This window comes from Echinops telfairi, unplaced genomic scaffold, assembly GCF_000313985.2.
Source record: "Echinops telfairi isolate 266 unplaced genomic scaffold, ASM31398v2 ScPeMD7_7468;HRSCAF=8506_0, whole genome shotgun sequence".
NCBI classification, from domain to species: domain Eukaryota; kingdom Metazoa; phylum Chordata; class Mammalia; order Afrosoricida; family Tenrecidae; genus Echinops; species Echinops telfairi.
Window position 1 is genome coordinate 81,991,338 of NW_022111369.1, and position 22,310 is coordinate 82,013,647.

Here is a 22,310-nt window from a genome sequence, read left to right on the forward strand (position 1 = left end):
AGAGCAGCGGTTCTCAACATGTGGGTTGCGACTCCTTTGGGGGTTGAATGACCCTTTCACAGGGGTCGCCCGATTCATCGCAGTAGCAAAATGGCAGTGATGAAGTAGCAACGAGAATAATTTTATGGTTGGGGGGGTCACCACCACATGAGGAACTGTATGAAAGGGTCGCAGCATTAGGAAGGTTGAGAACCACTGCCCTAGAGTCATGAGGATTGATAGGGGTAACCCATGACACAGACTTCCCTCTCTCCCTCCTGCCTCTCTCTCTGTCCCAGCAGAACCATGGAGACCTCTTCACAGTGGCTGACCTGGATGTACTCATCAGCCACCATCAGATCTGCTTCCAACATCTGCCATATTACTCATGCCTGTGTAGGTCAGACCAGATCAGATAGGAGGGAGTGGACGGCAACCCAACTGTGGGTCATGATTAAGCTTCCCTTGTCCTATTGGGGAGCCTGTCCTATTGAGAAGCCCTAGAGGTGTAGTGGTTACGTGTTGGACTGCGATTTGTATGGTTGACAGTTCTAAACCACCAGCAGCTCTTTGGGAGAAAGACCGGGCTTTCTACTCCCATAAATAGTTACAGCCTCAGAATCCCACGGGAGGTCACTATGAGTCAGCACTGACTCGATGGTTCTTTTTGGTCCTATTGAAGAGTGAACCCTCGTGGCATAGTGGGTTACACCTTGGGCTGCTAGCTACAAGGCAGTAGTTCAAAAGCACCAGCAGGAGAGAGCTGAGGTCATCTCCTCCTGTACAGAGTTAGTCTTCTAGACCACAGGGCAATTCTACCGTGTGTTACATGGTCTTTATAAGTTGGAATGGACTCAATGACAGGGAGGTAATTTTCTTTCCTTCTTGAGTACGTTCCATCATGTGGGGTCCCCCTCTTGCCTGGAATAAAATGTAAAGCCATTATGATGGTCTTTGAAGGCCTCTTGGACCTCATATGCATTGAAGAAATGAGTATAGAAGATCAAAGGGATAAACCTGATTTGAACAGTTGAAACTTTTTCAGTTGCTTCCCCTCTGATACACGCTGGCCCTGATCTAATTTCCAACATTTTCTGTATTTCTGTTTGTTCATATTAGGGTTTATCTCAGAGGTGTTATGCCCTTGGGGGAAGCACCCTCTTGAAGTAGTGTTATATGTTTTTTGATATATGAAACCCAGGATTGATGAACCTATAGGGACAATAAGAATAAGGCTTTTTTGGGGGGGGGACATGGGGTACAGGGGTGGGGGGTGGGGGTAAAAGGGAGACTATGTCAAGGAGTCCAGGAAGGAAAAGAATGTTTGGAAACTGATTGTGGAAACAATTGCACAATTTTGCTTGTCACATTGAACTATGGAATGATATGACATATACAGTGAACCCTCGCCACTTCGCGCTTCGACTTTTGCGGCTTCACTCTATCGCGGTTTTTGCATAACAGCGCATGCTCTGTCATTACTGCCACTGATTGGCTCATACTGTACATGCTTGATGCCATGAATAATATAATAAATAGTAAATGATAATTGTAACGTCCAAAATGTTTTACTGTATTTTCCCTTTTTCGTTTAATAAATTGGGTAATACGAGTGTAATGGTGACTAAAGGGTGTTTTTTCATATCCTCTATGCTCTAACTACAAAAATATTTGATATACAAATAAGAAATCCTACTTCGCGGAATTTCATTTATCACGGTAGGGTCTAGAACCGATTAACCGCGATAAACCAGGGTTCACTGTATATTAACTCCCCATTAATAATAAATCTTAAAAAATCAGAGAGGCAGTGGAAAAGAGGAAGCCCCTCTCAGGACTGAGTGACGCAGGGGCTACAACACTGGGCTCAAACCCAGCAGTGATTGGAAGGATGGCACAGGACTTCTCCTGGGCGCTGGAACTTAGAGAAAAATCAAATGTTGCCGGGCATCAAGTGAGATGAAATTTGCTGATCTAAAACAAGAAAGACAATGACTGCATCTACAGACCTGCTGCTGTGAGTCAATTCTGCCACACGAGGACCCTAGAAGCCAGAGTAGAGCTGCTCCTTCGAGTTTCCAACGCTGTATATCTTTACAGGACCAGAGAACCTTATCCCCACACCTCCAGCCCAGCCCCGGCTGGGCAATTGCTAAGCTTACAGTTAATAGCCTATGCCACCAGGGCTCCTTATAACTACGGCATCTACTATTTAGCTATACCTAGGTTTACGGAGGATGTGTGAAAATTACCTGAGAACAGGTACCTCTTAGCTTGGCTGTGTTTCATTTTCCCCTTTTCATGCAGCAGTTTTACAGCAGCCTTAAATATCTTCTTGATCTCATCTGATATCTCTTGCCATTTCTTCTCATTCTCCGTGTTGGCAGAAGGTTGCAGCTATGGGGAGGGAACCGTAAGACATTACTCTTCAAATCACCACAGATCACAGCACGCAAGAGCAGTAGCCCCTTTATTAGCTGAGGCCTGCTACATCCCCTGGGTGGCACACACAGTTTGGTCTAGAATACTTATCTTACAAGCTGCCATATCAAGCCCAACCACCAGCCTCAAAACACTGTTTGGGCTGGTTCCTGAGGTGCCACCATCTTTGATGCTTATGCTCACCTGCTGCTCCCTCTACTCCTAGCACCTGACGGACTGGGAATGATCAAGGATTACCAAAAGGTTCTTAACTAAAGAAGCAAATTTCTTATAGGTAATTTGTCTGGATAATGCACATGAGCAGGAAGAAGAAAGGTCTAGAATTCTGACACGACTTTCTCTTACCTGGAGAAAATGCTTTATGTTAGAAATCAGGATGACAAATATACAAGATCCTCAATGAAAGAACTCCGGCTGACCTAAGTCTCTCCTCTTGGAGCTACTAACTATACCAAAGATGGTCACTTTGGAAGAGAGATGGGTACCTATGACTCTTTCCAATCTGTCTAGAAATTCTATGCAATGAATAATTCTAGCCCTTCCCTCTGCTACCCTTATTTACTCGTACATATACTTGAGAACCAAGTCATAGAGAAGACAAAAACAATATTTTTACCATACTCTTGTATGAAGTGTCCTTACCCCAAGATTCTACAATAAACTATAAAAAGAGAAATTAAATGTGCTTTAGGTGTTTAAAGAAAAAAAGTGAACTAAAAATAAATAACGAGAGAATAAGTTGATTTTAAAGACCTCTCAAATCCCTTAAAAATTATTCCATGAAATTCCATGAAATAAAAACTATAATCATTAACCTTAAAAACTCAACATGTGAACAGAATAGACACAGCTGAAGATAAAATTGGTGAACTGCATCTCCTTGAAGGAGGGCCAGAGAGGCCAGGGACCGAATAATATGGAAGATAGCTGAAAGGCGTAGAGGATACACTGAGATGGCTTCATGGATATCTAATTAAAGACCAAGAAGGAAAATACAGAAATAATAGAGGAGAGACACGATTCTATCTGAAGATGCTGATCATTTTCACAACTCATGAGTTAAATGAATATAGTTCTATATATTCACAGATACAGGACACACAACAGGCATCAAGAAGTATTAAAAATAGATGCATTGTAGGATAATGGAAACAAAGAATATTCAGATAAACAAACAATGAGAAAGTTTATCACTGCACATTTCATTAAAGAACTGCCAAAATATATAATTTAGGAAGAAAGAGAAGAGTAAAGTTAAATAAGTTGGAAAGTTTCTTAGCTTTTGACTGAACTACTTCAAAACAAACAAACAAAAAAAACCCAAACCAAAAGAAGTTATGGCCTAAAGAAGAATGACATTGCTATGTCCTGTAACTTTTTGTGTGGAGAAAATCACTCTCGGCTGATATAAACCATGAAAAACAATGGGCAGATAAAGACTTTGGAGGGCAACATTCCACAGAACAGCAACTCACTGCATTTTTATTGCTCTTCAGCAGATCCGATTTGGGCCTGAGGTAATAGGCTGGCGGCACCGAGTTCTCATCGCGACAGTACCACTCTTCCAGTAACTTGGTCTCCAGCTTTGCCTCGATGGCAGCATCTAGTATCATTTCAAATTCCGAGGCTTCCACTTCTCCAGGGATTCGGATGTTCCCGTATTTTTCACCTAACAGTCCCTGTGTATCAACAAGAAAGTTCAGTTTAGTGTATCACCACCAATAAAGGTCATTTGAGTATACAGATTAGATAGAAGTTCCACAAATCCTAAAGCGCAGATAGTAAGATACATTATTCCATCAGCTTGTGTGTTTACTCACAGTGGGTACTTGTTTAGAATGGATTAATCTCCGAGTAACATTATCAGAAACTGTTTAGTGTAATAAAAACAAAGTATTCACATACAGGAAGTGCAACTGGATATCATATCAAGTATATTCATAATATAGAATTTTTTGTAGCAAATGTACCGTCTCAAAATGTTTACATGACAAAACAAATGCTATTTTACTTTACTCTTGGGGGAAAAAAGAAAGGCAAGCTGGCCCTGAAAGAGAAGAATTACTTTGTAAGGAGCGGAGATGGAGCTAGCCTCCAGACTCACACAGCCATAGCAGAAAGAAGTTCACTATTGAGAGCGGTGTTCTTTCCAACTTCACTGTAAATTGAAAGTGGGAGAAAGAGGAGGCTCTCTGTTTTGGTAAAGATTTACCACCGGGCAATTCTATGCTGCCTTATTGGGTCGCTGGGATCCCAATCAACTCAATGGCAGTGAGCTTTGCAGTAATTAAAAAAAAAAATCAAAGTATAAACAAAGTACTGATTTTTTTCTTATAAAAATGGCAAAGGAAAAAATAAATGCTCATTTTTGTGATGGTGGAAAAATAACTACAGAATGATGATGGATGTATAAACTGACCCCCAATTTCACTGAAAGAAATTTTGGAAACAAGTACTAATAGTCTTTTTAAAAATCTGCATATTTTCAGATTTGGCAATTTTTCTATTGGGAATTTATCCTTAGAAAATAATCAGGGATGTACATAAACACTTAGAATATTTACACTAAATCCGTTTTAATAGGAGTTTGTATAGAAACCCCTCTGCAAAGGCGAGCATTCAAATATATTATAGCACATCTATTCAGAGAAATACCATCTAACCACTGAAACTACACTGTAGAATTATATTGACTTGAAGAGATATTTATATCATCGAGTCAGTAAATTACAATGTAGTACGAATGAGTCCAATGTTGTATACATATGAAACATACAAGGGGGTACCTCCCAAAGAACAGAAGCTATGTATTTACATAAAAAACAAAAGCTATGTATTTACATAAAAAACAAAAACATTAACAACCTGATCACCTTCACAGCATTCTCCATTACACTTAATACATTTGTCAAATCTGTGATTCATTTTTGGAAACATTTTTCAAACTCATCTGTTTGAATGGCTGACAGCACCTCCCTCATTTTTCCTTCCCCTCTTCTATATTATCAAATCGCTGTTCTTTCATGTCCCTTTCATTCATGGAAGCAAAAAGAAGTCACAGAGAGGGCGGTCAGGTGAATAAGGTATGTGGGGCAAGAGAGGCATGCTGTTTTTTGCCCAAAACTGGTACATTGAGATGGCTGCATGAACAGGTGCGTTATCATGGTAGCAAAACCAGTCCCCATGCCTGCCACAAATCAGGCCTTTTTTGTCACACACTGTTATGCAATCTTTTCAGAACCTCGAAACCAGTGGCTCTCAACCTTCCTAATGCCGTGACCCTTTCATACAGTTCCTCATGTTGTGGTGACCCCCCAACCATAACATTATTTTCGTTGCTACTTCATAACTGTAATTTTGCTACTGTTTATGAATCAGGTGACCCCTGTGAAAGGGTCATTCGACCCCCAAAGGGGTTGAGAACCGCTGCTCTCAACAGAAAGCTTGGTTAGTAGTCTGATCTAGTGGAATGAGCTCCAAATGCATTACGAGTCAACATTTTCATCCTTTTGGGGAGCTGATGGACGTCCAGAACGAGGTTTGGTCATCAAGTGGTATTTCACCATTTTCGAAACGAGAAAACTACTCGTACACCTGTGTCCCATTGTGCTGTCCGTGAAAGCTGTGTTCTGCATCGCAGATGTTCTGTGGCATTTTCCCCCGAGCAGGAAACAACATTTGACAGCCACACACTGTTATAAATCGGCCATCACAAAACACAAGGTTTGAGCGAAACTGCTTTTATGAAAAAATTCACCGTGACCAGAGAGATAGCCTTCCCAGGTGCTGCCACTGGGTGCAGTAATTCAGAGAGAATTGCTTGATGCTCCCCTAGTGGGAAAATTGTATACTGTACTACGAAAGCTCTGCCCAGCAGAGCATTTTTCCATTTCTTTGTACCCCTCATATGTAATAAGCCTATCTGTTTTGTATATACATATATACACGTCTGTAGATGTATACACATTCAGAAGAGATTTTTATAAGAATGCACAGTAAGATTATTAATGGTTATCTTTGAGTAGGTAGTATAAATTTACTTAGGTGGTTTTTACAAATTTACATAATTTTCTTTATTAAGTTTTTTTTGCAGCACATTGCTTCTTTATGTATTTAAAGACTCTATTGAAAAATTCATACAAGAAGTTTTGCTATTTTAACCCTTTAAAAGTATACAATTTGGTGGTGTTAATTTTATTAGCAATTTGTACAACCATCACCAGTATATACTTGCAAAAACTTTCATCAACCCAAACAGAAAGTCTGTGTCCATTGATCAATATCTTCTCCTCCTTCCTCCATCCCTAGTAACCTCGAATCTACTTTCTCTCTGCATAGATTTTTAAAAATTCTAGGTATATCACGTGTCTGGGTCACTCACGTACCATACTGTTGTCAAGGTCCTTCTGTGTTGTAGATTGTGTTAGGACTTGATTTATGATTATGGCTAAATAACTGGATGTACGCACCTCATTTTGTTTATCCACCGGTCCTTTGAAGGGCACTTGAAGTTGTTTCTCATGTGTATTGTTTTGTCTTGAGAAAGGCAGGCATTTTACAAAACCTCTGACGCTGTCTACATTTTCCAGGTCTCTCTCAAAGTCTGCTGAACCTAATGATTCTCAAAGTGTGGTCCACAGACCAGCAGCTTCGGCAACATAAGGGAACTGGGTAGACATGCAAACTCTCAGGACCCATTGCAGACATTCGGAAACCAGAAAGTTGGGACTGAGTTTTTGACAAGGCTTTGACGGCTCCACCAGGAAGACTCCAGTGGCCATGACCCTACCCTTTGAACCTGAGGCAGACATGTCCTTCTAAAAGTTCTGATCCCTGAGCTGCTCTGGATGGTCCTTTTCTTGGAGGATAATAGATGTAGCTCCTGTGGCCTGTTTCCTGCCTGTAGAATTCCAAGAGCTACACTGCATCTTCTCCTTTCCTTCTTTCTCTGTCCCCTTTAGTCCAAATTCATGGATTTTTGGTTGGTTAGATCCATCAGTCAACGTAAAATTGTGTAATCAAGTCCTTGGTGAAGAATTCATGTCTTCAGTTTGTAAAATGGAAACGTCCAAATCTGAAAATCAAACTTATAACAATATCCAAGGTAAACAGGCCCATTTACCAGTATCCACGGGAGGCTTGTCTGTTTAATCCGTAGTTTCTTCATTTGATCCTCCTGTTGACCTTCACATGAGCAAAAACATCAAGCTTTTGGTACTCATTGGAGTGTGAATGTCCGGTTTGGTTTCCCGGGGTCATTCCTAGTACTTCTAGTACTTATTACTCAACACTTGCCCTGTACTTTTCATGTAATAGAGTCAGGGGAGAGAATAAGAAAAACCCTGGATCCATCTGTATCCATTACCCAGCCATGACTTATTCTGTACTACAACTTTGGAAAATTTGAAAACAGACTTGTAACATTCTGTCTTGCAAATATTTTATTTTCATTTTGCATTGTTCATTTTTAAGTCCATCTCTTTTCACTCATATTTTGCTATATGTGTATGATAGATTTATTGTGCCAACTAGGCTTCTGCAGAAACATGTGGGTACAGTTTAATCAGGTCAGAGCTTGAGTGGAGGGCAATGAGAAAAATGGCTTTCCAAGGCCACCCCCCTCCCCTTCTCCCTGGTGATTGGACCAGTACTTTGCTACCTAAGCTAGTCCTTTGTCTCCATGGTGCGCAGTGCTCTTGTAGGCCAAGCCGACTGTGGGGCTTGTTGCCGTGTTTGTGCGTGCATCACTAGAACTTGAGGTCCCACCAAGACCTGCTACGTCATGCTTCTTGAGGATCCATAGGGACCCCCTTGCTAGCTCTGCACTACTGGCTTCTGTGAGGGCTCGGCTTCTCATCTTCCTGCTGTTGTTGCCTTGCCCCGGCTTTTCTTGCCCGAGGGCAGAGGCCATTGTCTGATTCCTTGACCTTGGATCTGCAGCCACTTGGGTGGAAGGACCTTCAGTACATTAACTGTTCCATGCAAGTGAGTTGAACTGAGCCCTCTGTACTGCTGTGTGAACTAATTAGCCATTATATTCCTTCTTGCTACATAAACTACATCTATCTATCTATCTATCTATCTATCTATCTATCTATCTATCTATCTATCTATCTATCTATCTATCATCTACCTAAAATCATAAGTGTCCTGGTTTTGTTTCTCGACAGAACCCTGCATAACACAATGTGGCAAGGAGAAACCACTTGGTCTCTTGAAGAACTTTCCTAGAAAGCTTCTCAGCCAGATATCCAAGTTCATCATTTGTGAGTTCTATCTGCACCAAGCCTCAGCGGTTAAGTGCTCCACTGCTAACTGAAAGGTTGGTGGTTCAAATCTATCAGCTGGTTAGTGGAAGAAAGATGTGGAACTCTACTATGTGAAGATTGCAGCTTTGGAAACACTATGTTGCAGTTCTACTCTGTCTTATGAGTTGTGATCCGCTTGACCACGTTTTTCACTATGGGTGGCATGGTAGGTAAACACCTACCAATCAAAAGGTCAATGGTTCGAGTCTACCAGCTGCTCTACAGAAGAAAGGTGTGGCAGTCTGTTTCCATAAAGAGTTACAGCTTTACAAGTTCTACAGGGCAGTCCTTCTCTCTGTAGAGCTGCCAGCAGCGGAAACGGACTTGATGGCATCAAGCACCACCACCTCTACCGGCAGTTCACGTGCGGTCTCATTAGTAAAGGCAAAGATGGAAGGAGCTAGGCCACAAACGTAGTAATGTTACAAGACTCAAAGGCTATTCAGAAATCATTTATTTGAGTTGAACATGTGACCAATCATATGATTATTTGATTGACATGTTGTTTTTGTTAGGCACCATTGAGTTGTTTCCTACTCACAGTGATCCTACGTACGACAGAACAAAACATGTCTGGTCTTGCATCATCCTTTCAGTTGTTATGTTTTAGCTCATTGTTGCAGCCACTGTGCCAATCCACCCTGTCCAGAGCCTCCCTGTCCTATGCTGCCTCAAGGCAAAATGTTCCTGAGGGTAGAGATTGCCAAGGAATTATCCTCATTCAACTCAATCAGCAAATACATATATATTGAGTGCCTACTATATATAAATTTGTAATAGAGACCTTCAGAAAAGTAAATGTGCTGTAAGCTTAAAGTTACTTATTGGATTGTTCTTTGCTGGGGTTTTCCTCTTCCCTATTGGCTCTTTCTTTGGGCAGAATGCTCATAAATTATGAACCGGTTGGTTTTTAGAAGTTCAAGACAGATAGGACTAAAAAACCTCATCATTCTCCTGCAGAGTGGCTGGCAGTTTCAAACTGCTGACCTCGGGGTTGGCAGCCCAACATGTAACCTGCCAAGCCACCAGAGCTCCTTACCAAATAATATTAGGAAAGTGCTTTTCTTTCTTTCTTTGTTCAAGTGGTGATTTCCATCTAGCCATTAATAAAAGGGAAGGCATGAAAAGTGGAAACACCACAGTGTGGTAGTTATGTGTAGGGGGGTGGGGTGTAGCTTGCTAATCAGATCCCAACCTGATGGTGCCTCCTTGTGGGCATGGCCTTCTTATAAGGAGGTCCCTGGGAACCTTCCTCCTCTCTGCCTTCACCTTCCTGATGGCTGACCCTAGTTGCTGCCAGAGCCCTGTGGTGCTTCTACTATCATTGGATCCACAAGACTTGGCCTCCACTGGCTTGTGATTTTCCTGCATTCTGCATCATTGCATGTGGCTGTGTGAGTCTGAAGAGGGACTTACGGACTTGATCTGGACTGGGCTGTTTGATATAAAATTACGTTATATAAAGCACTTTCATACACATATATGAGTGTCACTAGATTTGTTTCTCTAGTCAAACAAGCCAAACACTGACAGGCTTAGAGAGAGAGTTGGTTTAGAGAAAGAATTCTTGAAACTAGAGAAAAAAGTTCTTCAAACTAGGTAGCGAAGTCCAGCTCATGTGATCAGGGATGGAGATGAGGGGTCAAGTGTAAGAGGCTAGCAGTCAAACTTTAGGTGGCAAGGCATAGACCGCTGTCTTGGTACCTTAATTTGACCATTTCCTTAGTGCCATCACTGACTGGACTCTATGAAGAATCTGGGGCTGATGCAGAGGTGATGAGTAAGATAGCAACTCCCCTCTGGTCACTGGGCATTGACTGCTCACTTGCAATACCAAAGGACAAGTGGACTTTGCACACTGTCTGACCCCAACGGCTCAATAAGCAACATTTTCACTCATTGTAGGCCAAAGTTGTAGGAAAAATGTGTTGGGGAATTTGGACGCATATATTTGGATTGTGCATCCAGGTCTAATTTTAATAGTTAAACCTGTATGTGAGCCTACATGGAAGATATGCTTATGACTGAAATAACTTCTAAATTTTCACTGAGTTGTTTCCAAACACTGTGTCAGTATCTTGTGAACACAAACATATGGAGTTTATTCTGCTCTAGAAATCCATCATTACCCCTACCACTCACCTAATCAAATTCAAAAGATTATTTAAATATACCTATTCTTAAAACACTGCCATTGAGTTGATTCTGTCTCAGAGTGGCTTTATAGGGCAGAGTAGAACTGCCCCTTTGGCTTTCTGAGACTGGGGACCCTTTACAGGAGCAGACAGCCACATTTTCCTCCACAGAATGACTGGTGGATTTGAACTGTGGACCTTACATTAGCAGCTCAATGCGTAGCCCATAACATCACGAGGGCCACTAGGAGCTCTGGTGGCATAGGGGGGTACACGTTGGGCTGCTAACCAGAAGCTCAGCAGCTCGAAAACACCAGGCACTCCAAGGGAGAAAATGAGCCTTTTTATTCCTATAGAACATTGTGGGGCAGTTCTCCCCTGACAGTGAGTATTCTCAAACGCTAAGAAGCCTGGGGAAAGTGTTGCCTGGTAACAAGCTTTAAACCTATCAGCTGCTCCTCAGGAAAGAGAGGAGGCCATGTGCTCCCACGGAGGTTTACAGTCTTGGAAATCCTTTCTAAGGCTGCTATGAGTTCATTTGACTCGATGGCAGTAGGTTTATCTCCCTCTCTCTCTCTATCATCTATCACATTCTTATACGTTAAGGAGCCTAAAGGCAAGATTGGTGATTCAATCCCACTAGTCATTTGATGGGGGAAAGATGAGGCTGTCTCCTGTGGTAGAGGTTGAGTCTTAGAAACATTAATTTGGCTCTGTCCGGCACAGGGCTGCTGGGAGTCAGGACGTCCTTGACGACAGTGGTTTCGATACTTGCACCCTGGAGACACACACTTCAATTGAGCAGGAGGCAGCAGCCGAAGGAGTGTTCAAGTACAATCTGGGGGATTAGGTCCAAATGGTTGACTAACTTAAGAACATTTTCTACCATTGTTAACTCTAGTTTCTGCATGTAAAATTCTAGCATAAGAAATAGTTTATGAACTATTGAGCTCTTTATAATTAGGGAATTACACGTCAAAGGACCCTCTATTTTGTTTATCTCCCTTTCCTTATTTATGTGGTGACAGAGATACATCTAAGCCATTCCTTTCAAAGGTTTAGAGATAACATTTTCCTTCACTTCAACTGATTTTTCTTTTCCATTGGGCAAATATTGATTTCTGCCCCTCTGCCCTTTATGCACAGTGAGGTCTGCTTGGGTTTGCAACTGAGACTCTTTGAGGGCTGTGTCTGATGGTCTTATGTTTTCACTGCAGCAAACAGCACAGAAGAACTAAGTATTTGCAAAGGTCTTGGCAAGCCTTTCCTCTGTGGTGGGATGTCAGGAAAGGCAGCCGACAGCAGATCTTGGAGTTGTGGCTGCTTGGCTTTGTAGGGAAGTGGCTCGGTTGCCTGTTTAAGACCCATTGCTCCTGCTAGTAGCTGGAAGAACAAAGAATGATGCCACCCCTTCATGGGTGCTAGAACAATCTTGAAGCACATACCCTAAATGCCAGTGAAGCAACTATAACTCACATGGCTCCATGCATGTCAGAGTAGCACTGTGCTCCACAGGGTTTTCAAGGGCTGAGATATTGGAAGTAGAACAGTAAGCTTTTCTTTTGAGCCACCGTTAGGTGAATTCAAACATCCAACCTTTTGATTAGCAGCTGAGCTCTCTGCATCCATCTGGGACGCTGTCAATGTTCTGTTCCCCCAACTCATCTAATCACCACAACAAGGTAGGTGATTGTTTCCCGTGTGTCTCCTTTCTGTACTACAGCAGAATCCACAACTTTCCCTCACACATCGAAGGCTCTCAATTCTGTATGTTGAAAGAACTGCGGAAGAGAGACCAGGCTCACAGGTCTCAGCGGGCTTGCCCACGACCACTTTACTAAGAAGGCACGCTACTCTGGGCTTTTTATTGCAATAGCCTCATGCAGTCCCCTCCATCCTATTACTGCACTACGCTGCTTTCTGACGGTCACTTCTAGCCAGTGCCACTGGTAGGGCCATCTCATGAACTACTGAATCCATACTCTGGGTGCACCACATACCTTCAGGGGCCCCACTCACAAAGGCTAGGCCGTGTGCCAAGGAGCCTCGGTGGTGCAGGATCATGAGTTGGGCTGCAAACCACAAGGCCAGTAGTTTGAAACCACTAGGGAGCAAGAGGAGACTTTCTGCTCCGGCCAAGGATTACAGTTTCGGAAACCTACAGGGGCAGCCCTATCCTGTCTTACGGGGTCACTAGCAGTCGGAATCAGTGCACTGGCAGTAGTATGGTGTGTCCCATGTCATGATCCTGCGCACGGGGCTTACTTTAGCTGACTGTTGACTGGAGGACAGAAGGTGCTACATTCCCTGCAGCTCTGAGGGAGCCTTGTCAAAGGGTCAGCGGCCCCTTCTTCACACACTTAATGGCTGTTTTTCAATGCTTTTGGAAGTGAAACAGCATTTTCACAATGGATTTGTTTTGTTGGTTTTTAATAGAAACATCATAGAAAGCGCTATATTTAGAACTATATTACAACTCAACTGGACAAAGTTTCATGGATCACAAAAATGATGGATAACCTTGAGCAGAATGGGAATCCCCAAACACTTCCTTGTGCTCATGCTGACTCGTACGTGGATCAAGACGCAGCTGTGCAAACAGAAGCAGGGCATACTGCATGGTTTAAAATCAGAAAGGTGTGCATCAGGGTTGCATCTTCTCACCATACTTATTCAATCTCAACAAGCAATGCTAAGCGAATCATCAGAGAAGTTGGATTATATGAAGAGGAATATGGAATCGGATCGGAGGAAGGCTTATTAACACACTGCAATATGCAGATGACACAACCTTGCTTGCTGAAACAGTGAGGAGCAATTGAAGCACTTGTTGATGAAGATCAAGGATTGCAGACTTTAGTAGGGATTACAACGCAATGTAAGGAAGACCCAACCCCTCACAACTGGACCAATAGTAACATCATAATACATGGAGAAAAGGTTGAAGTTGTCAAGGATTTTGTCTTATTTGGATGCTCAATTAATGCTCATGGAAGCAGAAGTCAAGAGACGAAAAGATGAGTTGCACTGGGTAAATCTGCTGCAGAAGACCTCCTTAGAGTAACGAAAAGAAAGGATGTTACTTTGAAGAGTAAGGTGTGCTTGACCCAAACCATGGTATTTTCAGTCACCTCATATGCATGTGAAAGCTAGACATGACTAACGGAGACTGAAGAAAGATCAATGCGTTTGCGTTACGGTGCTATAAAAGAAAAGTGAAAGTACCAAGGGCTGCTTACAGGACAAACCGACTTGTGTGGGAAGAATTAAAGCCAGAGTGCTCTTTAGTGGGATGGCTGGGAGATTTTGTTGCACACACTTTGGACGTGTTGTCAGGAGAGACCAGTCCCTGGAGAAGGACCTCCTGCTTGGCAGAGCAGAGGGGCAGCAGAAAGAGGCAGGCCCTCAAGGAGATGGACGGACACTGGCTGCGACGGTGGGCTCAGGCACAGGAACAATTGTGAGGACGGCGCAGGCCTGGGCAGCGTTTGGTTCCGCTGACTCCATGGACTGACTCCACGGCACCTCACAACAGTCAACATTTCAGGTGTCCTAGGAGGTCAGTTCAGAAGGAGATGATAGGGGAATCATAAGTAACTGCCATGACCTCTGCCAGACCGAGGTCGTGTCTGTTTTAACGATGATCTCAAGATCTCTAAAAAGGTCACACCTTTGGTATCATAGAGTTTTGATTTGCCCAAGAGCAAATAAAAATTTAGAAAATTGTCTATTTTCCTTTTCTTTTTTTCAATCATTTTATTGGGGGCTCGTGCAACTCTTCTAACAATCCACACATACATCCATTGTGTCAAGCACATTTGTACATTTGTTTCCCTCCTCATTCTCAAAACATTTGCTTTCTACTTGAGCCCTTGGTATCAGCTCATTTTCCTCCTTCTTTCCCACTCCCCTGTCCCCCATGAACCCTTGATAATTTATAAATTATTATTATTTTGTCATATCTTACACCAGTCCGACGTTTCTCTTCACCTACTTCTCTGCTGTCCGTCCCCCAGGGAGAGGTTATATGTAGATCCTTGTAATCTGTTCCCCCTTTCTCCCTCACCTTCCCGCCACCACTTTTCAATCATTAGAGATACCATGGGGCTTTAAAAAGTTTGTGGAGACTTTCCATGGTCTCTAATTTTATTTTCTCACGTGAACTTTTTAAAGTCCCCTGTATGCTCTTGCAGTCAGGGTTGCCAAGAATGGATGCTGTCCGAGATAGCGGGCACATCAAGCATACAATTTTTCATTCCAAGGCATTCATTTAATCCCAATACCCATAATGAAATTGACAGTGTGTAATATGATGTGATATTTACTGGCACTAGTCTATGAGTGAAAAAACACCCATTTTCCACAATTTGCACCTTGGAAGACTGTGGCTTACACACTGCAAAAATGAGCCCCTGAAATTGGCTGTCCCGACAGACAGGCACTCAGCGCATCCATACCCTCATCGACAGATGAAGACGGACTCTGCTGAGGAAAGGAAAAGGCAGGACACAGAGGTGACCTTTAGCAAACGGTTTCACTTCCCTGAAGTCCCAGTTGTCACATCTATTAATGAAGCTGACACTGACTCATGCATACTGAGTTGCTATGAGACATCATTGACTGGACCATGGAACAAAACTTATCTAGTGACACCTCCATTCCAGTTTATTGTGACAATCAAATAGCCACATTGATTGTCACATCCTGGAAACATACTGAACTATAAAGCACTTGGTAATAGACAGAAGGCACTGCTACTTTGCTGTAAGTATCGTTTATAGAGAAATGTACACACCCAAACGTGTACTCAGCGTATTTGTACATACATAAGTTCATGCCAGCAATGTCAACCCGGAGAAGTACAGTTGTTTGCATATAGAAAAGGGAATCAAATAGTGAATGAAAAGAGAGAAAGAAAGGATGGCAAGGAGGAGAAGAGAGAATAGGGGGTTGCTCTCCTGTTGTTGCTATGAACTGCCAAGTGGGTTCTGGCTCACAGCAAGCGCATGTGACAGAGGAGAATCACCCAACAGGGATTCCTCGGCTGTCATATGTGTGGAAGCGGATCACCAGCATGCACCAGCAGCTGAGCACTTAAATCTTGTGCCGCCAGGACCCCCTGGGTTTCTGTGGGCTGTAGTAACTGCCTCAAGCTGGGCGACTTCAAGAATAGTGGCTGGAAAGCCGGCTGCTCATCTCAGGCTCTGGCTTCTTTGCCGTCAGTCCTCTGCTCTTCCTTTGGTGTCCGCTCGGCCCGGGATCACGGAGGCTTAATCAGCACAGGACATGCCTGTCTTGATGCTAGCGAGATTCCCACCTCCTGCTTTGGAAATGGATAATTTTATACACAGCAGGATGGAATCTTGACCAATCCCCACTCTAGAACTCTACTTTTTAAAGTCACAATGAACCCTGTTAACAATCACTCTCAACTGAATCATATAGTTTATCAGCATCTCCCACAGCTTCTCCTACTCAGAGGGAACAGAAAACGAGGAAATGCGCCCATCTGCAAGATCCCACCCACGGGTGTGGGGTGAGTTACGAAGAGTATGGCTAGAAATACATCAAGTAAACCATTGCACCACCGGCTACCCCTCACTATTCTAGTCACTGTCCCTTTCAGACATGAGAATGAACTTGACTCCCCTTTCAAAGTTAACAGTCACAATGAACTGTGACGGAAACCTACAATCTTGTCAGCATCTTCTCCGGCCTTGTCTTACCCAGGCCCATCAAGAAAAGAGGAAAGGAATGGAGAGGCTCCTTGTAGCCCTCTCAAACATTTTTAACACAAGCACACCCAGCCAATTCGTGCCTTATCTTTCCCAATTTTCAACATCTAATTTCTAAATCGCCCATCCCTGTCAACCCTCTGAAAAGGCAAGCATGGCTTGGGGAAAACCATAGAGTTGAAATACAGTTTTCATCACATCATAACAAGCATGCCTACTGTCCACACTTGATGTTGACCTTGATCATCTGACAAGCTTCTTCACTGTAGTCACTTTCCTCCCTCTTTTCTTACTGTATGTTGAAGGAAATCAGAATGTTACAATTACCTAAATAAAGCCACTGCCATTGAGTCTGCTCTGACTCGAACAATCCTATGTAGGGCTCTGAGGCTGTAAATCTTAGTGGGAGCAGACAGGCTCATCTTTCTCTGGGGAAGCAGCACCTCATGGTTTTGAACCACCAACCTTGTGGATGGCACAGCAATTCTTACCCACCACCACCACTAGGACTCCTTAATCTACACTTTAAAAACCCACTGTCATCAAGTGAAGTCCAACTCATAGCGACCCTACAGGACAGGGTAGAACTGCCCCTGTGGGTTTCCAAGACTGTAACTCTCTACGGGAGTGGAAAGCCTCATCTTTCTCCCTGGAAGCGGCTGGTGGTTTCAAACTCCTGACCTTGCAGTTAGCAGCCCAATGTGTAACAGCTATGCCACCAAGGCTGCAACTCACAATTAAGGGATAAGTAATTAAGTTTTCCTCCTTTATTTGGGATTATTGTGCACACCAAAGATTTTTCTTTCCCTGCCATTTTGTAATTTAATCAATGATTTGTTTATATCTGCATGGACTCATGGATACATATTTTATACCTGAGATTATAAACCAGTGTTGCTTTACTTTGCGCTCAAATTGTGCCAGCATTGGCCATTAGGAGTATTTTCAATTAATGTTTGTGTTCTTTTGATATACATTATCATTCATTCATTCATTCACTTGTGAACACTCTCTAGTACTGCATGACGTTTCAGTCTTATTTTGTGGATTTCCTGCCCACATCGAGAACAGACCAGTTATTCCTCCAAGTAGTCGGCTCCTCTTATTAGAGGACAGCATTGGCCACCAAGAGACAGGTGTCCTTTCCCCATGCTTTCTCAGGTGACAGAACAAAGACATCTATGTGTGCACCCTAGCCTGTGAACATTCGTGTAGCTACAAATTCTTGTACAGATAACCATCTGTATCAATACAAATGCTAGTAACAGCACGTGCTTTTACTAACATCCCCATTTGAACCCGTTACTACACGGATCGGTCTAGCCTTCTCGCTCACCTGGCTGTTTTATCAATTCCCACTCTGACAGTGAAAAATCTGCATGTCTACCCCTAACATTTCTATCCATTTACTTCATTTTTCAATGCCAATATACATGTATTTGATTGGTTAGCTCATACTCCCCAAGGGGAATGGCTTTACTGACTACCGGTCAGTACTTATATGGAGTTCCTTTTGCCTTTGGCTACTCAGACCTCATTTCAACAGTTCTCATGTTCAAATGAACCAGATAAAAGTATAATAAAGTTAAATTCCCTTTTGACCAGCCAATTCCCCACTCCGTCTCCAAATCAAACTTGTATTATATATGTGTTGTATACTCTCAGTCCATTTATATATAAAATGTACACATGTACTTTGTACTTTCAAATTTACATAATTTATGTATATGAGCTATATGATGCCTCCTTTTCATGATTTTGGATGATCGTTAGATGTTGATACATTTAGAATTAGTTTATTCTTTTGAGCAGTGTAATATTCCTTTGTAAGAATAATCCATCCTTTAAAATTACAATGAAATCTTTTCCTTTTATAAGTAATGCTAATTATCCCACCTCAAAACCAGAAAACATTGAAGGCATTATGGAAAATGAAAATGGTGCCAGTTTATATTTAACATATAAAGATACCATGATAAAAAAAATACCATGATCAGACCCAACTTCTTGATACACGAAGATTCCAGTCATGTTTTGGTACCTTGTGGTGTCTAGTACTTGCAGCCCTGTCCAGCCTGCCTGCTTCTGATCTCTGCTTGGATGCATCCCACAGTGTCTGGTCCACAGCAGGCTCTCACGTCCCATAGTGCTACTTTTTAGGGCAAGCCCTCCTCTCAGGCTGCCTTAGGGTTCTTTCAAATCTGCTTGCATGTGCACACCCTGTTGAGGTCTCTCCTCTGCTTTGAAAGCCTTCCCCGCAAAGCTGGATTGCCTGGCACACTGCTGGTCTACAGTTCCAAGACAAGTCTCTTCCTGTTAAGTAGGGAGGGGCTGTGGCCAGTGTGCTCTGGGCCGGAAAGCTGGAAGAAAAGCGTGCTGGCTTGTCAAGGGTTAACTGTATAGGGGAGGACCCCAGCAGTATCAGTGGGTATTTATTAATAAGACCTGAACTGAGGAAAGTCTACTGTCACTTACAGGTGTTCTTTCAGTCTGGGCCCAATTCTTAATTGGAATTTCACATTGATCAATCCTCTGAGTATCTTGTATAATAATCCTTCTTGTGAGATGGTAGTGACACAACATGTTAAACTGCATTTAAATGGATGTCATTAAAATGGCTGTGCATTTGAAGTTCATCACCTTTCTTTCTTAACGGACTCAAACATGGAGACAGATGTTCAAAAGCCTTTCCAATAGGGGGCAGTGATACCTATGTTATTCATATGTCCCAGGCTGTGATACACTAAGTCAAAATCATTGCCACAAAATAAGGTTTATCTGGGTTTACCTCTGTTCTCTCTGCGGAGCTCAGAATCCCCCAGATTCCTCCAGAAGCAGCCTGGGAAGCCTTGGGGGATTTCAGGTACGTTCTGGGGCACAGTGGCCTTGGCACCTCTGCTCTCTCCAAGGCCCTCCTTGCTTAAGACGATGTGCCTGGAACACTGCCCAAAGCAGTGGCTGCTTACTGAGAATGAAGGTGAGGTTGCTGCTACTGTCCCCAGTGTCCACGATGCTAGTGATGCATCAAGACGTTAGGCCAAGGGTTCAGACGTGGAAGCATACATGGGAGACGGCTGCTAGTGACTGATGTCAAAGGCAGCAGGTTGTCTTCATCTCCCACCATCTCTCCCGGCTGCCCAGGTGGCACGTGCTCTTCTTAGGTCACTGCAGGCGCACTGGCTCTGGCACTCCTGAGGTCCCAGGGTCCCTTGTTTTCTTGCTTTGTGTGCTATGACCTCTTCCCGCCTCAGGCTAGGTAGATACACTGTACTCAGAAGCAACCCTACGTTCCTATTGTCAACGTCCCCACCTTCAACCTTCACCCATTGTTTGAGACCATGTTTTTATGCCTTGACACCTCTTTCCTTGAGATGAGAAATTCCTGAGGAAACTCACTCGGGCACATTCTATGATGACTCGTCTCTAGAGAAGGCAGTTCATCCAGCTGGCTCCATCCAGTTCCCACAAAAGGCTAGAATTGGGAAGTCAGGGATCTTGTGGGCTTTAGAGAAACCGTCTTGTCTTTCTCAGTTTTGGGTAGTGCTGGACATTTCTTTAACCTTCCTTTACTTTGTAGACAGGTAGAACCTTACATGTTGTTTTCTCCACAAGGTGGCTCTTGGTCTCTATCTGTCCTCCTCTTTAATAATAAACTACTCAGAACGGGTTATGTTTAAGACCAACCATACTCCGGTATAGCTGATAATATCTTCTAAGAAAGACCCGTATTTTCAAACAAGGTAACGTCTAAGGGTAGAAGGTTAGAAATTTAGGCTGTCACCTTAGCATAAAACCAGCATAATTCAACGTGAATTTTTGCTTACAGATTGTTTGTAAATTTAAAAATATCTTTAGAGAATTTCTTGATAATCCTTACAATAAGCATAGACACCCTTTAAGTGGCTTGGAAATTCATTCAATCAGCAAAGAAATTACAATGTAACATTTTCCAATCTCAGTTCTGGCTCTGATCTGTATTAGGCCAAATAGCTGGCTTAATTAGACCTTATTCTAATTAGGATCTCCTAATTAGATCTGGCTCTAAATGCTCTGCCTCTTTAAAAAAAAAATCATTTTATTGGGGGCTCATACAAGTCGTATCACAGTCCAAATATACATCCACTGTGTCAAGCACATTTGTACATTTGTTGCCCTCATCATTCTCAAAACATTTGCTTTCCACTTGAGCCTGTGGTATCGCTCATTTCCCCCCCTCCCTGTTCCTTTCTCCCTTATGTTGAGGGAGGGAGGAACCCTTGATCATTTATAAATTATTATTATTTTATCATATCTTACACTGCCCGATGTCTCCCTTTGCCCACTTTTCTATTGTCCATCCCGAGGGAGGAGGTTATATGTAGATCCTTGTAATCAGTTCCCCCTTGCTACCTCATCTTCCCTCCACCCTCCTGGTATTGCCACTCTAACCACTGGTCCTGAGGGGTTCATGTATAAGATGACATTAATATTTCATATTCCCACCTATATAGCAAGACTGTTAAAGTGGGCTGACATAATGCATGTCAGAGCATTTTGGGTAAAATGATAAAAATACTAGCTCCTTTAATTTATGAGGTAGAGTAATGTCTCTCAAACTCTTTTTGACTGAGACATACACCAAGAAACACCTTTTATACTATGATTCTGTTACCACACACACTGTGGCAGTGAGGGTTTGTGCCAACTTGAACCTGTGGGAAAGTGGAGGGGTGGAGGCCAACCTATCCATCAGGTGGTAGCCTGGTGATGCCTCCTTGGGGTGTGTGGCCTTTTTAATGAGAATTGGGGAGAAATTCCCTTCTTCTGGCCCTTCTCTCCCTCCTGCTGGGACACTCGTTCTGCCTCCAGGGTGGCTCCACATAGGCCAATGACCTAGAGAGCTGTTACCCCTTGCCATGTTCCCACTGACCTTGGATTACACAATGCTGCACTCACCCGCCTGTGACCTCCCTGCTTCTCACCTTCATGAGTAATCAGCCTGCAACTACGAGGTATCCAGAGGGGTCTGGCCAGTACCAGACCTGTAACCTTGGGTTGGACTGGGCTGGGATGCCTTCTTGATAGACAATTACTTCGATATACAGTTCTTTCTTATATATATGTGAGTCACTGACTCGGTTTCTCTAGACAACCCAGCCTCTCTCTCTCTCTCACACACACATGCATACACATGTATGTTACTGTTCAATCAGTTCTGACTTATAAAACTCTATGTCCATCAAAAGGAAACAATTCCTGGTCCTGCACCAATTTCTAGATCATGCTTTGTTTGAGCCTGTGTTAGCCTGCATAGACTAGAGACACAAATTCATAGACACACTGATATGTATATAAGAAATAACTATATAAAGGGTAATTATACATTAAAAAGCATCCCAGCCTAGTCTAGATCAAGTCCATAAGTCTGATATTAGCCCATATGTCTGATACCAATCTATAATGTCCTCTTCAGACTCACGAAACACATGCAATGTCGCCAAAATGCAGGAAGATCACAGGCCAGTGGGTGGGAAGTCTTGTGGATCCAATGGAGTTGTACAGATCATGGTGCTGGCAGGGGTCTCTATGTGGCTTCTCCAGTTCCCAGGACATGGGGTCTATTAGCATAGTGCCATGTATCTTGTCAGTAGAGCATCTCTCAGGGAGTGAGCTGGAAGAGTCTCTCCTGCCTCCAAGGAGAAAAATACCAGAATTCTCAGAATCCTTGGAGG

The 22,310-nt window shown here is 42.9% G+C and overlaps 1 protein-coding gene and 1 pseudogene across 1 annotated transcript in view; one reads left to right on the forward strand and one right to left on the reverse strand.

The window, feature by feature from the left end:
* The window catches only part of LOC105978919, a 7,707-nt pseudogene extending 5,572 nt beyond the window's left edge, over nucleotides 1-2,135 (forward strand).
* The window catches only part of NWD2 (NACHT and WD repeat domain containing 2), a 164,379-nt gene that overhangs the window by 17,905 nt on the left and 124,164 nt on the right, over nucleotides 1-22,310 (reverse strand). Inside the window, exons 4-5 of the mRNA XM_004706352.2 lie at nucleotides 3,897-4,100; nucleotides 2,232-2,376 (exon numbers count right to left, since the gene is read on the reverse strand). Coding sequence (XP_004706409.1) covers nucleotides 2,232-2,376; nucleotides 3,897-4,100 — 349 coding nt within the window. The remainder of the gene's footprint in view (nucleotides 1-2,231; nucleotides 2,377-3,896; nucleotides 4,101-22,310) is intronic.